Below are 12,806 nucleotides of genomic sequence, written 5' to 3'. Positions count from 1 at the left end.
TCCTGACATTTGGGTAACGTTTCATCTTCCAATGTGCCGTCCTCATATAAGCCTCGATACTAATGAGATTATCTTCACTATTGTGGACGATGGTATATGTCACACACTGCCTTAACAGCCACATCAAGGTGTTGTTCTTGATAGCGGGAAAATGTTTCATGTCCGGTCAGAGCAGGATGTCGGTGCAGTGGCTGGCTGGGGTGCTTCGGGTTATCAGGCCCAGCCTCTGCTGCATCCATTTCCAGTTAATGATATGACCGCCATAAGTGAAGCGATGGCGTAATGTGTGGACCAGACCACAGTGGACGCATTTATCACACAAGCCGATTCTATGCAATCTTTCATTAGTGGTGGATAACATCGTTTACCACTATATACCATGAGGATGCCACCTCAGCAGTGTGGACGGTTAAACTGATGTTGTCCCAAACTGCTTTCCAATGAATACTCGGGTATTTAAGTTTAATGGGATTCCGGACCATTGGAGATGTTCATCTTCTTAATAACAGGTGCGTCGTCGGTAAATCCTGCGTGAGATAGTTTCCATCTATATCGCTTACTTCAAGAAAAAACTACTTGACATGTCGTAGTTTGTATTGCATTTTACCTGCATCAATGGGTGGGTTCATATCGGTGGGTTGTAAGGTACGGAGGAGCCAACTGGTTACGCTGAGAAGTTCCTTGTGCAACAAGTGGGTGATTCGTTTACTATATAACGCCGTACACTTTCGGTTAATGTCAGGCATATTGAGTCCGCCGGCCTGTCTGGAAGACGTCAGCGTGGTGTATTTCACTTTAAACAGATGCCCTTGCCAGATAAATCTATTAGAGATTTTGTGTTTGGCCTGCACCTTGGGGACTGGAAATATTTGGGCTTTACTGAATATATAGCTGCTGGGAGTCGTATGCGTTGGAGAATGTCAACGTACCGCCAATTGTTTTCATAGATAGCCCCTTGCATTTTATTGGTGACCTGCTTCCAATTTTTTGCATTCATTTTTAGCGGGCATTTGTCAATAGTCATCCCCAGAGTGTTGTGGGCTTCGACACGCTTCGCCCAAGGTACAATAACTGCGTCGAATCCCCGAAAGTTGACAAAGGTGCATTTATCGGCGTTGATTTTAGCACCGGAAACAAGACAGTACTCGTCTACCGCGGTCTTGAGGGTTGATACGTCTCTGTCGTTGCGCAGTAACACTCCGATGTCGTTGGGGCTGGAGTAGCTGTACGGGGTACTCGTAGCTGACGCGGTCAAATGCCTTACAAAAGTCGATAAACAGCCATGCGAGATTCACGTTAGTAACTGACGCTATGGCTATTACATCTCTATATTCCGAAAGGGGCGTCATAATAGTGTGACCATGATTGATGGTTGTTAATCACTTCCTTCATTAATGGAGACAATCTGCTGCTGAGTGCTCTGGCAAAGGTTTTGTAATCAAAATTGAGTAAAGTAATCGGTCGGACGTTATCTAAGGTTTTTCGGTGTTTGCTTTTTGGTATCAATACAATTCGACCTTCCTTCATTTCGGCCGGCACGTCACTCCCTAGCATCACTTCAATGAGAACATCTGTAAATGCGTGTCCGATTATGAGCCAGAAACGCACATAAAATTCCCGTGGCAATCCACAAGGGCCTGGGGATTTATTCGATGGTGAGGCAGAAATCAGTTCAAGGTCTTCGTCTGGAGCAAAATCGTGTACGACCGCCGAGTTCTCCGCAGGCGTGACCACGGGGGGCAGAGTACTCACGATCTCGCCACCGACATCACCATGTGTATCGCATTGCGGGTACAGATCCGTGTAGTACCGGTAACTGCAGTAAGAATATCACTCTGTCGGGTCGAACGGAGTCCATCAGCTGTGTCCAGCTCCCCGATAAAAGCTCGCTTGCGATTGGCACGATGTTTTATGAGGTGATACAGCGATGCAAGTTTGTCCTATTGAAGCGATTTTGCTTTAGATCTGATCTTCAGTCCTTCAAGCCGCGTTCGCTTTATGACAATAAGCTTCGCCTTCATTTGTTTGATGGTCGCCAGCTGCTTGTTGGTTGGCGACATAGTCGCATACAACTCTCGCAGAACTGTCTGGTAAAAATCAATCGTGCGTTTGACATCTTGTGCTCGTTGCCAACTGTGGTTTTTTAATGGTAATCGCATTTTCCGTTTGACCACAACATTCCACCAGGCTATCTTGCTCGGATATCTGCAGCATTGCTTGAGACAATCCGCCCATGTCGTGGAGATGACATCTCGTAGCGCGGCATCGGCGAGAGTAGAAACATTTCGGCTCCACGGAATTCTATGCCATTTAGTATGTTGTTTGGCCAGATTTATCCTGACACAGAGGGTGCAGTGGTCAGAGAAACTAGCCGGAATGACATCAGCGTCCAGAACATGTTGGCAAATGTTCTCAGAGTTGCACAAACGATCTGACGGCTACATGCGGTGGAGGTGAGGTACGTGTACTTTACTAGGGCAGGAAATTTTAGATCTCACGCATCCTTTAGCTGCAGGTGACGCACCAGATCATGTAGTTCCCTACAGTAATTAAGTTAGCTCTTTCTGATTTTAGAGTCGTTCCAGATGGAGCATAGATATTGACGATGGTGACGCCAAAAATTTGGCAAGCTATGCCTCTACCGGAGTCCAAAATTTCGATATTGCTCACTAGGATTCCGTCTCGTGATAGAATGGCCGTACCTGTATCCTCGTCCGGCGCAGTGTTTACGATTGTTGCAAATCCTGATACATGAAAACTTAAGATAGACACTCTAACATTCTGCGTGGTGTCTGTTTGTTCTAAGTCGTGTCTCCCTACCACTTTCGCGCAACGACGCTCTGAGCGTGTTTTTTAGGGAATTGACTAGTTTGAACATGGGACCTGTTTCTGGTAAGGAGACGCCAGACCATACATGACATGTAGAGTTCAGAAGAGTTCAGTGAGACTAGCGATGATATAATCAAATACTTAATGATTTCAGCGTCAGCTCCACTGCACTCCCTGTAAAATAATCTTAATACTAACTAAATTTAGTAGAAGGGGTTCAAGGCTCTCCTATTTTTAGTTAGCTGGTAATTTAACTTCGAAAAATGAGTTAAGTTTACCATTGGAATTTTTATTTTACTCAAAAAACATTGTTTATAAATTGTAGTATTGATAAAAGGAAATGTTTTAATACAGGATGGTAAAAACCAACTGCGTTCAACAAAAATGTGAACGAATATTCCCTGAATGGGTTTCCAAGTTCTATAATGGATCGAAGGATGACCTATGCCATATCACATCTATAATCTAGGTTTAAATTAAGTTTCATAAAAAAGACAACTTCCAAAAATGGTCTACAGTGACCCTCAATCATCTTTAATTACTTATTTAATTTGTCGTAAATTACAGTGGCTGATGTGGCTTCTCAATAACTATATAACAGAAAAATCATCGCATTTTAGATTTTAACTTCAAGTAGCAAATGTGAATACCACGAAGTTTAATTGACGATCGACACTAGTATAACATAAAAAGGGGATGTAACAGATGTTCTGAGTGAAGCCTTATGCGCTCTTATACGGCATCGCGTGCGTTCATTACCTTGTCGGTGGTTAGGCAGCGTCACGGGCGGCTGGCGGCGCAGCTCCACACACCTCGCCGTCTCGGTAGCAACTCTTTCGAACTTATCCTTACTGCTGTTTACCGAAGTTGGTTTAAGAAAAAGGTATCTGGCTGTGTTTTCACCTGACCAGTCAGCGTCTCAATGTTAACCTTAGGCTCCGCCTACAAAAATTCCGTCTATCCAGTGAGAAACGTTATACTTTTTGTGGTGGGGCAATGTTTTTAATGTTTGCTACGTAACAGAGACACGTATAGTCTCACGCTAAAACTTGCAGCTGGTGTAGCCCTTTTAGTGTAAGATCTATACTGTCCTTCTGGAGGGCTCTTTTAACATGGGCTGGGGGATGGACCTCTTGGCGGTCGGCTGGCGATGTGGGTGTCCTATTGTCCTGCTCTTATTGTAGGGCCTTTTAGCCTACACGGCTCTACTCTCGGTTTCTGTTCTCGTTTCTCCCCTCAGAACTGCGTCTGTTTCACGGTGGGAAGGTATGACATGCATTTAGACGTTCTTGTGTTAGTCTGTGGTATTCCATTTGCTCACTCGTTGATCGTATTACTTTGGTTAATTTAATGTCAGCATTTATTTGGAGCTATGTGACATATTGCCGGATTTGCTATCATGTCAGGGTTTTCATGGAAGGTGTTGGATTTGCCTGACACCTTACAACACTTCCTGAAACAGAACTATATCAGCTTCGGACTCATAGATAAACTGCCGGAGCATTGCTAATTTTAGGTCTGTCCTAACCCTATTACTGTTCAGGACAAAAACTTATAAGCTTGACTCATGATCGTCAGAGACGTGTGGGTGTTGGGAAGTGTTGGAAGCCCAGCCCGTCTCACTGTCGGACTTCGAACCTACATCCACAGGTTTTGTACCAGTTTTTGCGCAGACTTTATTTTTGACTTACTTCTAGCCACGGAGTCATTTCGTTTAACTTTATTTTGCCGTCGTAGAGTCGTCCGAAGTGTCATAGAAGACGGCGGAGCGAGTCATGGCTGTAAGCAGTATGTGAAATTCCTTGTTTCGGAACGGGTGACGGCAAGTCCGAAGGAGCGTCTTTAGTAGGCTCAATGTGTTTGTTTGGAGCCGCACTGGCTGTTTGTATACAGCTTTCCGGTTCCTCGCGTTGTTTGGAAGCAGTTCCGAGGTGGTGGGTGTTTATGTTATGCTCTACACCGCGTGCATCATCCTCTGTGTTTACGATTGTCAGTTGACTGACCTCCGCCTCTTGTATGTTGACCCCTGTGGCGAGTGGAGAAGCGGCATCGCAATGGATTGCTGTAAACACTATACTGCACTCGTATTGACAGTTTCTGCGACGGGAGTTTCGATGTGAATTTGGCAGTTCGTAACTGAGCCGTCCGACATATGCGTGTCCTGTGTGGAGGCGCGTGTCTCCGCGTTATCGGTCTGATTTTTTACGACCTGGATTTGGAGACCTAACTTCTACAAATTCACCGTGACGAGAGGGCCCTGCCCTGTTTAAATCCCGCCAGTTCTGATGCAATTCAGGTCTGTCGTTACGATCATATCGTCTGTCGTCATGTCGGTAGATTCCATAGTTTCTTTCTTGTCGGTCACGTGGTGGAGAATTTCTCCCTGAGTCGTAACTGCGCGCTGGACCGTTGCATCTAAAGTTATTCTGTCGCCCTTGATAATAATTGTTTTGGTTCCCATATTGTCTGTTTCTCTGATTGTCTCTGTGATAGTCATTACCGCGGAGAGGTGATCTTTCCCTGTAATTATTACTACTCTGCCAACGGTTGTCGTACGGGTGGTGTCTATTTTGGTCACGATTTGCGTTGTAAGAATAGACCTGTCGTGTCCAGTTATTGTTTCTGTCGTCACGGAATTGTGACGGATGTGACCTGTAGTGATTGTTTTCCTGTTTTCGCATCCCGCGACTGTCTGTGTCAATTTCTAATACTTGTAAGAGTCCCTGAAAAGCTTCAATGTCGTCTTTGCAACGTCCTGCCAAAATAATATGTCGTAAATGTTCAGGTAATTTGATTAAGCAAATGCAGATGAGTTCTGAAGGGCTGTATGGGTTTGAAAGATATTGATTCTTATGCAACATGTCTTCAAAATATTTGACAAGACTGGAAAATTCAGATTGTTCAAAGTGTTTCATCATCATGATGCTATGTTTTACTCGGTCTTGTGTAGCTTGAGACCAATATGCTGAGAGGAACGCATGATAAAATTCTCCTTCACTGTGGCAATCGTAAATGACCGATTGCATTCGCACAGCTGGTTCATTCTCTAAGTAGCCACACATAAATTCTAATCTATGCTCTAATGACCAGTTGGGAGGAAAACAATGAGAGAATTGATGGAGCCACGCTTTAGGATGAATGTCGTTGCCAGAATTCTTAAATGTTTTGAATTTACGTGTGGTAATGAAGAGCTTATAGTCAAAATCATCATGTCGGTGAGTCGCATGTCGGTCATTGTTACGTCGTGTCGGCGGTTCAATCTCAAAATTCGGTGCACATTGCCAATTTCTTTCATAATTTCCGAAATGCGCTGTGTTATAATTTTGTGGCTGTTCCGTATTTCTATGTCCCTCTTCCCGTATTGGGGCGCGAGTATCCTCTGAAATACGTAATTCTTGTACTACTTGTGCCAACTGATCTTGCACTTCCCGGATTTCTCTTTTGTACTGTGTATTGATTTGATTTTGATTTTGTTTGAATTTTCTAATTTCTTCATACTCTTCAGTGTCAGTGAAGGCTACAGGTGTTGTGTCATTCAGATCATCATCTACCTTTGTAGATAAGTTAGTGAACTGATCTGAAAGTTCGGCTACTTTATCCGATAGTGAAATTATTTCCTCTGTATGTTTTTCTGAACCAAGTTTCAGATTGTCCATTTGTGTTGAAATCGTATCTACTGTGTCCTTAAAGTTTTCCTGAGTTTTTGCAAGTTGCGTAACCGTATCGGTAGATGCAACTGAGTCAATTTTAGCTTGCAAGGTCTCATGATTTTCATGAACAATAATTTGCAGTTCTTTTATGGCTGCTTCGTGATTCTGTAATGCATTTTCATGCCGCGAAAAAATAGGTTGAAAATGCTCACAAATTTGTGTTTTTACGTCATTACAGACTTTTTGACATTTCAATTCAATGTTATGTAACTCAGTAGTTAAATCTTCACGTGTTTGTTCAAGCGTGGTGTGAAGATTTTGTTCCATTGCGTCTAACTGTTGCTGTGTTTGTCTCTGGTATTGTTCCATTGTGTCTAACTGTTCCTGTGTTTGTCTCTGATTTTGTTCCATTGTGTCTAACTTTTTAAGATTTTGTTCCACTGTGTTTAACTTTTTAAGATTTTGTTCCACTGTGTCTAACTTTTGAAGCTTTTGTCCCATTTCTTGCATTAATTGTAATAACAATGCACTGGTGTCTGAAACATGTTCCTCAGTGCTTTTCGGCAGTGAATTTGCACCGGCAACATTCACATTTTGACAAGCGGAAAATGTGTCTTGACTCATTTGAGAAAACGGTGAGAACCCAAAACCTGAGTCTACAGTATTTGCAATATTGTGTTCTGTCATTCCTGATTCCTGAGGCGAGCTGTTGCCGACCGATCGATCGATAATGCTTCCCTGTTCACTACCTGTTTCACTGTCTACACCATTATTTGACGCCCGCTCCATTTCCCTATGCACAGTTACCAAATTACTACTTTGAATGTCTGTTAATTCATTACACAGTGGTGCTGATAAGCTACGCTCGTCGTCACTATTACTTCTCAGTTTACTTTGTAGCCTAGTGTTAGGTTTTCACACGCCATTATTGTCACAATATTTCACACGATAACACAGAAAAGCACAATTTCAAGAGCAAAAACAAGAGAACACATTAAGATAGCACTGAAAACAATATCTAGTTAATTGCAGCTACGAAATACTTGGTGCAAATCTACATGCATGCCACAACTGTTTTACTGTACAACAATGAAAAACTACAACTACAAAGGAAATTCTCTCTATGATTATGCGCTAGCAATAAACAAAAGCTACACTAATCACACAAACTACAAGAAAAAATCAGAAGATTCCAGTGAGGTATCCTGGCAGGGTCGCCATATGAAACGTCCCCTTAGAACAATTATACACGACTGTGCTTAAACTGACACACAATATTTTGTTAGTGCAACGCAATCTGACTTTCAATAATCCCTACAAAAGAATGGGCCCTGACTAACATTAAACTATACCTTTCACAAATCACTTACCTCACAAAAATCTTCGCGACTCAAGCTACTGCAATACAGCGAGCGCCACTACTGCCAGCTAAATAAAAGATTCAAAGTACTGAAGGCACTAACTACTGATAGGCATAGTTAGCAAATGAAAGATTTTGATAGAGAACAACCAATGTATTTACCTCAATAGTCATGATATATATAGCAGTTCATGACAAATTTCAAAACTCCGCCATCTCTCTCCCCACATCCACCACTGCTGGTGGCTCACCTCCAACTGCGCAACGCTACGCGCTGTTCACATCCAGCTGCCGCTGCCCAACACTACAATGGCAGACACAATGCAAACTAGACACAGACTGCACACAGCACAGCCAGTGATTTTTATACAGAGGTGGCGTTACCAATAAAAAAACCTAAACAGCCTACTTACACACTGTTTATTTAACATGCATTTGAATCCTAACAGCTGCATTTCGCTCTCATACTCATCACTGTTTTTTGCACTATGGCAAGTATCGTTCTGAATTGTTCTCCACGAAAACCACGAAAATTTAGTCTAAACATCGTATGTGAAAATTACTGTTTCTTATTATTCACACGCGGTTGATGACTTTAAGCACTTGAGCACTAATGAATCAGAACAGTACTTACTTAAAAACCTGATCACCCATATTACTAATTAATAATCATATTCTCATGACGTTCCCTCGGCTGTATTCATCACCTATATTAATCTCACATTTCATGTTCAGTACTATTCCGTGTAATACCTTTGCTCAAATTTCTAACTGCCTCCACCCTACTCCAACGACTCACTCGCATGCAACCACACGAGCACTCGAATCAGAAACCTCCCATTGAAAACACTACAGTTATTACAGAACTGTTATAGCTACTGTCCGTCAAGTTACCAGAAAATATGGCCTTCGTAAATATGATACATTTTCAGTTAACCATGGGAAGGTAAACCTCTACCTTCTTCTCTTGGCCTAGCGCAGCCACAACAAACAAAAATTTAGGTGAGGCACTATAATCCTATCTGGTATCGTTCTGTTTCAGCAGACACAGTATCATTCTGAAATGACTGTGATTGCGCACATTACCCTGCAGACTTCTTGAGAATTTTTGCGAGGCGATAATACGTCTTCTTTGTGTTTACAGATCTGCACTAAAAGTGGATTACGTAGATATTCAGTGAAAATAAAACTGCTAGAATGTGTCTTTGGCTCTATATCTGGAATACACTATCGAAATGCTTTCTATAAATTCGTGGAAGAGACTCTTCCTTTAAAAGTGGTTTCCTGCGTACTTTAAGGGCAAATCAACTCCAGTGCTATCATAAGCTAGCTATCCGTGGTGATTTACCACCATGCAAGTAACTGCAGTACATCTATCAGTATATACGTCTAGTAGGTTAACGAAATACATATACATGTACAATGTAGTATAGTTTACAGTCTGCTTGTGAATCACCTTAAGTATTCTTTTAAACAGGGAAACCGCGGTGGTTATGGTTGTAGCCATCTTTGTGAGCATGCTGGTTTTCACATTCACGCTGCCCCTAAGAAACCAAGCTGTCGTCTATGCCGTCCTTTGGTTCATGGGGTAAGTACATTTAAGACATTTACACTGCGAGACACTGAGTTTATTTGTAATCTCACCTGAAATTTCATTTATGGAAAGTGTCACTATAGCGCACTTGCTAATATTTCGACAATATTGTTACTTTATTATAAACTAATTTTATGTCACTACTGTGCACAATTACGCATTGTCATCTTACGTCCGCATTTGGGTGATCTTGTCTGGCTGAAACGTGTCCCAGCAGCGTTGTGTACTGATACTACAATTTCACAGAGAGAGTACCCAAACTTTTAAAATCAAACTTAGCAGAGGTCCTAAACTGAGTACATTGAGATGAGGAACTAATTTTCGGAAACGAATATTTATATTTTATTGAAATAAACACCCTTCACCTTTTAGCAACAGCTTAAGGTCCTAGCAACTATTCAAAGTGGCGGCCGCTGTTCTGATACATACATTACAAAACGACACATAAAATTTCGCCGCAGTTTCTGAGATACCCTAGCTCTGTGATGTCAAATGAGATAGAAAGGACGAAAATTTTCAACCAGTTCCTACTGAGGTTTCATTCACTAACGATTTCATGGGACCCAACAAGAAAAAATTCATAGGAATGAGAGTCGGCCATCTCGCCTTTCAATTCAATGATGATGGTACGCTGTTCAGGTGCTCGCAGGTGTTAACACGGAAGTAGAATGGTGTTGCAAAAACGTCCTTTTGTGGCCAACAAGTGATAAAGTCTCCAACAACTGTGGTAGCTCGAATGAGCACCAGGTAAATTGCACTTTTAGACCGGAGTGACAGCAGATAAGATCCTATTAGTTAATCTGACACGATTACGGCCTAGTGTTTCCTCCTCAGAGCCCGAAATAACAAGTCGCAATAGCATTACGTACACCATGCCAACATGCATGGATTTCGAAAACATCGATCATGTGAAACCGTATTTGCGCATTTCTCACATGACATCCGGAAAGTCATGGATCAGGGAAGTCAGGTAGACGTAGTATTTCTCCATTTCCGAAAAGCATTTGACTCAATGCCTGTCGATTGGGGTAATTATAATATCGTTTAACTGGTGGGCGTGACAAACCATCTTGTAAACAAATATTAATTGACTTCTCAGAAAATTACTAAAAACAAATAGTTTGGAATCCCACTCTTAAGGGTAATATAGTAGATCAAATGGCAACACACTGAACTGACCTCTTTGAGAAAGTCCACACTGAAAGTGCTTTCAGTGACCATGGGGCAGTAGTAGCAACAAGGATAACGAAAGTGCAAACAGCCACTAAAACCAGTAGAAAGATATACATATTCAGTAAACGAGATAAGGAGCCAGTAGCCATATGGTCACCCCTGCCTGCATGCATCCAACCAGTGCATTACCATCGCATAAACTACGGCTCAAATACAGGAATGCCGTTGCGTCACACATCTGTTCAAATCGTTCAAATGGCTCTGAGCACTATGGGACTCAACTTCTGAGGTCATTAGTCCCCTAGAACTTAGAACTAGTTAAACCTAACTAACCTACGGACATCACACACATCCGTGCCCGAGGCAGGATTCGAATCTCCGACCGTAGCGGTCGCGCGGTTCCAGACTGCAGCGCCTAGAACCGCACGGCCACTTCGGCCGGCACACCCATCTGTGCGTCACCCCTCTGTGCCCATAGGCACCCAGCTATCCGCAGGCGCGCAGGGTTAGACGAGCGGTCTAAGGCGGTGCGGTCATCGACTGTGCGGCTGGTCCCGGCGGAGGTTCGAGTCTTCCCTCGGGCATGGATGTGTGCGTTTGTCCTTAGGATAATTTAGGTTAAGTAGTGCGTAAGCTTAGGTACTGATGACCTTAGCAGTTAAGTCCCATAAGATTTCACACACATTTGAACATTTTTACCCGCAGGCGGGCACTCAAGCTGGAAGAGCCAAGTCTAATTGGCCATATACTAGAATCAAAGTCCCCTCCGGTCATCCAGATTTCCCCCGTGATTTCCATAATCAGTTAAGTTTAATTCCAGAACAGTTCGTTTGAAATGGACATGACCAGTTTTCTTCCTCATCTTTGTCCTACATGAGTTTGTGCTTCATCTGCAGTGTTCTCATCGTCCAGACGATGTTAAACCTCAGTCTTCCATCCTTTACGTTATACAGATTGTCAAGGCAAAACAGCCTCCGTAACACAAATATATTCAACCGAGAATCTTGTCCACACTTATTAGGGCTTGGATCACCAACTGTTAGTTAAGACTGTGCCGCTAATGATTAAACATTGGACAAGACGTTACTTATAGACCTTAATTCTTTTTGCGGATGGGGTGTTTTGTAGAAGCATATGTTGGAGATGCAGTGTGTTCTGTTGACAGGATGAGTGCTGGCGGCTACTTCCCGGTGTGCATGGAGTTCGTGGCCGAACTGACGTACCCAGAGCCCGAGAGTACTGCCGAGGCCTTTCTCATGGCGGTGATGATGGGCACCAGCTCCGTTGGCACTGTGCTCTACGGCTGGATGGTCAACGTCACCGGCGACCTGTGGGCAAACGTGATGCTCAACGTGATCATGTTCTCCGCCATCGTGGTCACCGCCTTGATTAAACCTGACCTGCGCCGCTTCAAGATGTCGCTGGCAACCAACGCTCCCGAGGCGGTGCACATGCTGGCGACCGTGGGTGACTCCCGCAAGAACAGCGTCAAAAGTGACGCCCATCACTGACACCTGCCACGTGGGGACACCTGGCGGTGCAAAAGTAGTTGGTCCTTGTCGCAGGCAACACATTCTAGACTGCAAAAACGTGAGAAGAATAGAAATGATGGAGGCTAACGTTTGCGCCGAATGAAGTCAGTTTATATTGCGTGCACTGCAACCGAAGACTTTATAGTGTTCGGGCCTACAGAGTGACACATATGTGAAGGGAACATTTTCCCCGTTTCTGGCTCAGATTGTAAATGGCACCTGCAGGCGGGTGTCTGAGTACATGTGTTACTAGACACAACAGGAGTTCGCAACAGATTCGTGTCTATACGATGTGAATCTGCACTGTTTACTTAGTGACGTGACATTTCGAGTTAACCTTAATTTCGATGTACTAACTGACATAAAGAAGTACTGTATCTAGCACTGCTTCTTCTTCTGTTGCAATCGACATAAAAATAAATAATGCTGTTTTATTTACAAGAGAAGACAAATTACTTTAATTATAAAAGTCGTATGTAATTTCATGAAAAATTCCTTAATGAGAACAAGGTAAGCGCCAAGAAATAGAAATGTACTTTCTCAGTCACTACATTATGTTCGAGATCGGAAACTAATTATATGCAAATTGTTTCCGTCATCTTTGTCTTTTACTGTATCTATTATATATTGTCGCATCTTTCTTGAATTTCAGTAAGCGCAAAAATACG

The 12,806-nt window shown here is 42.9% G+C and overlaps 1 protein-coding gene across 1 annotated transcript in view; it reads left to right on the top strand.

Moving 5' to 3' along the window:
• The window catches only part of LOC126470981 (feline leukemia virus subgroup C receptor-related protein 2-like), a 76,234-nt gene extending 63,692 nt beyond the window's left edge, over positions 1-12,542 (top strand). The window contains exons 6-7 of the mRNA XM_050099026.1: positions 9,317-9,427; positions 11,772-12,542. Of these exons, the coding sequence (XP_049954983.1) occupies positions 9,317-9,427; positions 11,772-12,117 (457 nt within the window). The 3' untranslated portion in view covers positions 12,118-12,542. The remainder of the gene's footprint in view (positions 1-9,316; positions 9,428-11,771) is intronic.
• The last annotated feature ends 264 nt before the right edge of the window (positions 12,543-12,806 follow it).

Source organism: Schistocerca serialis, chromosome 3 (assembly GCF_023864345.2).
Source record: "Schistocerca serialis cubense isolate TAMUIC-IGC-003099 chromosome 3, iqSchSeri2.2, whole genome shotgun sequence".
NCBI lineage: Eukaryota > Metazoa > Arthropoda > Insecta > Orthoptera > Acrididae > Schistocerca > Schistocerca serialis.
Note: the sequence above shows the minus strand (reverse complement) of the source record. Positions and strands in the feature narration are given on the sequence as shown.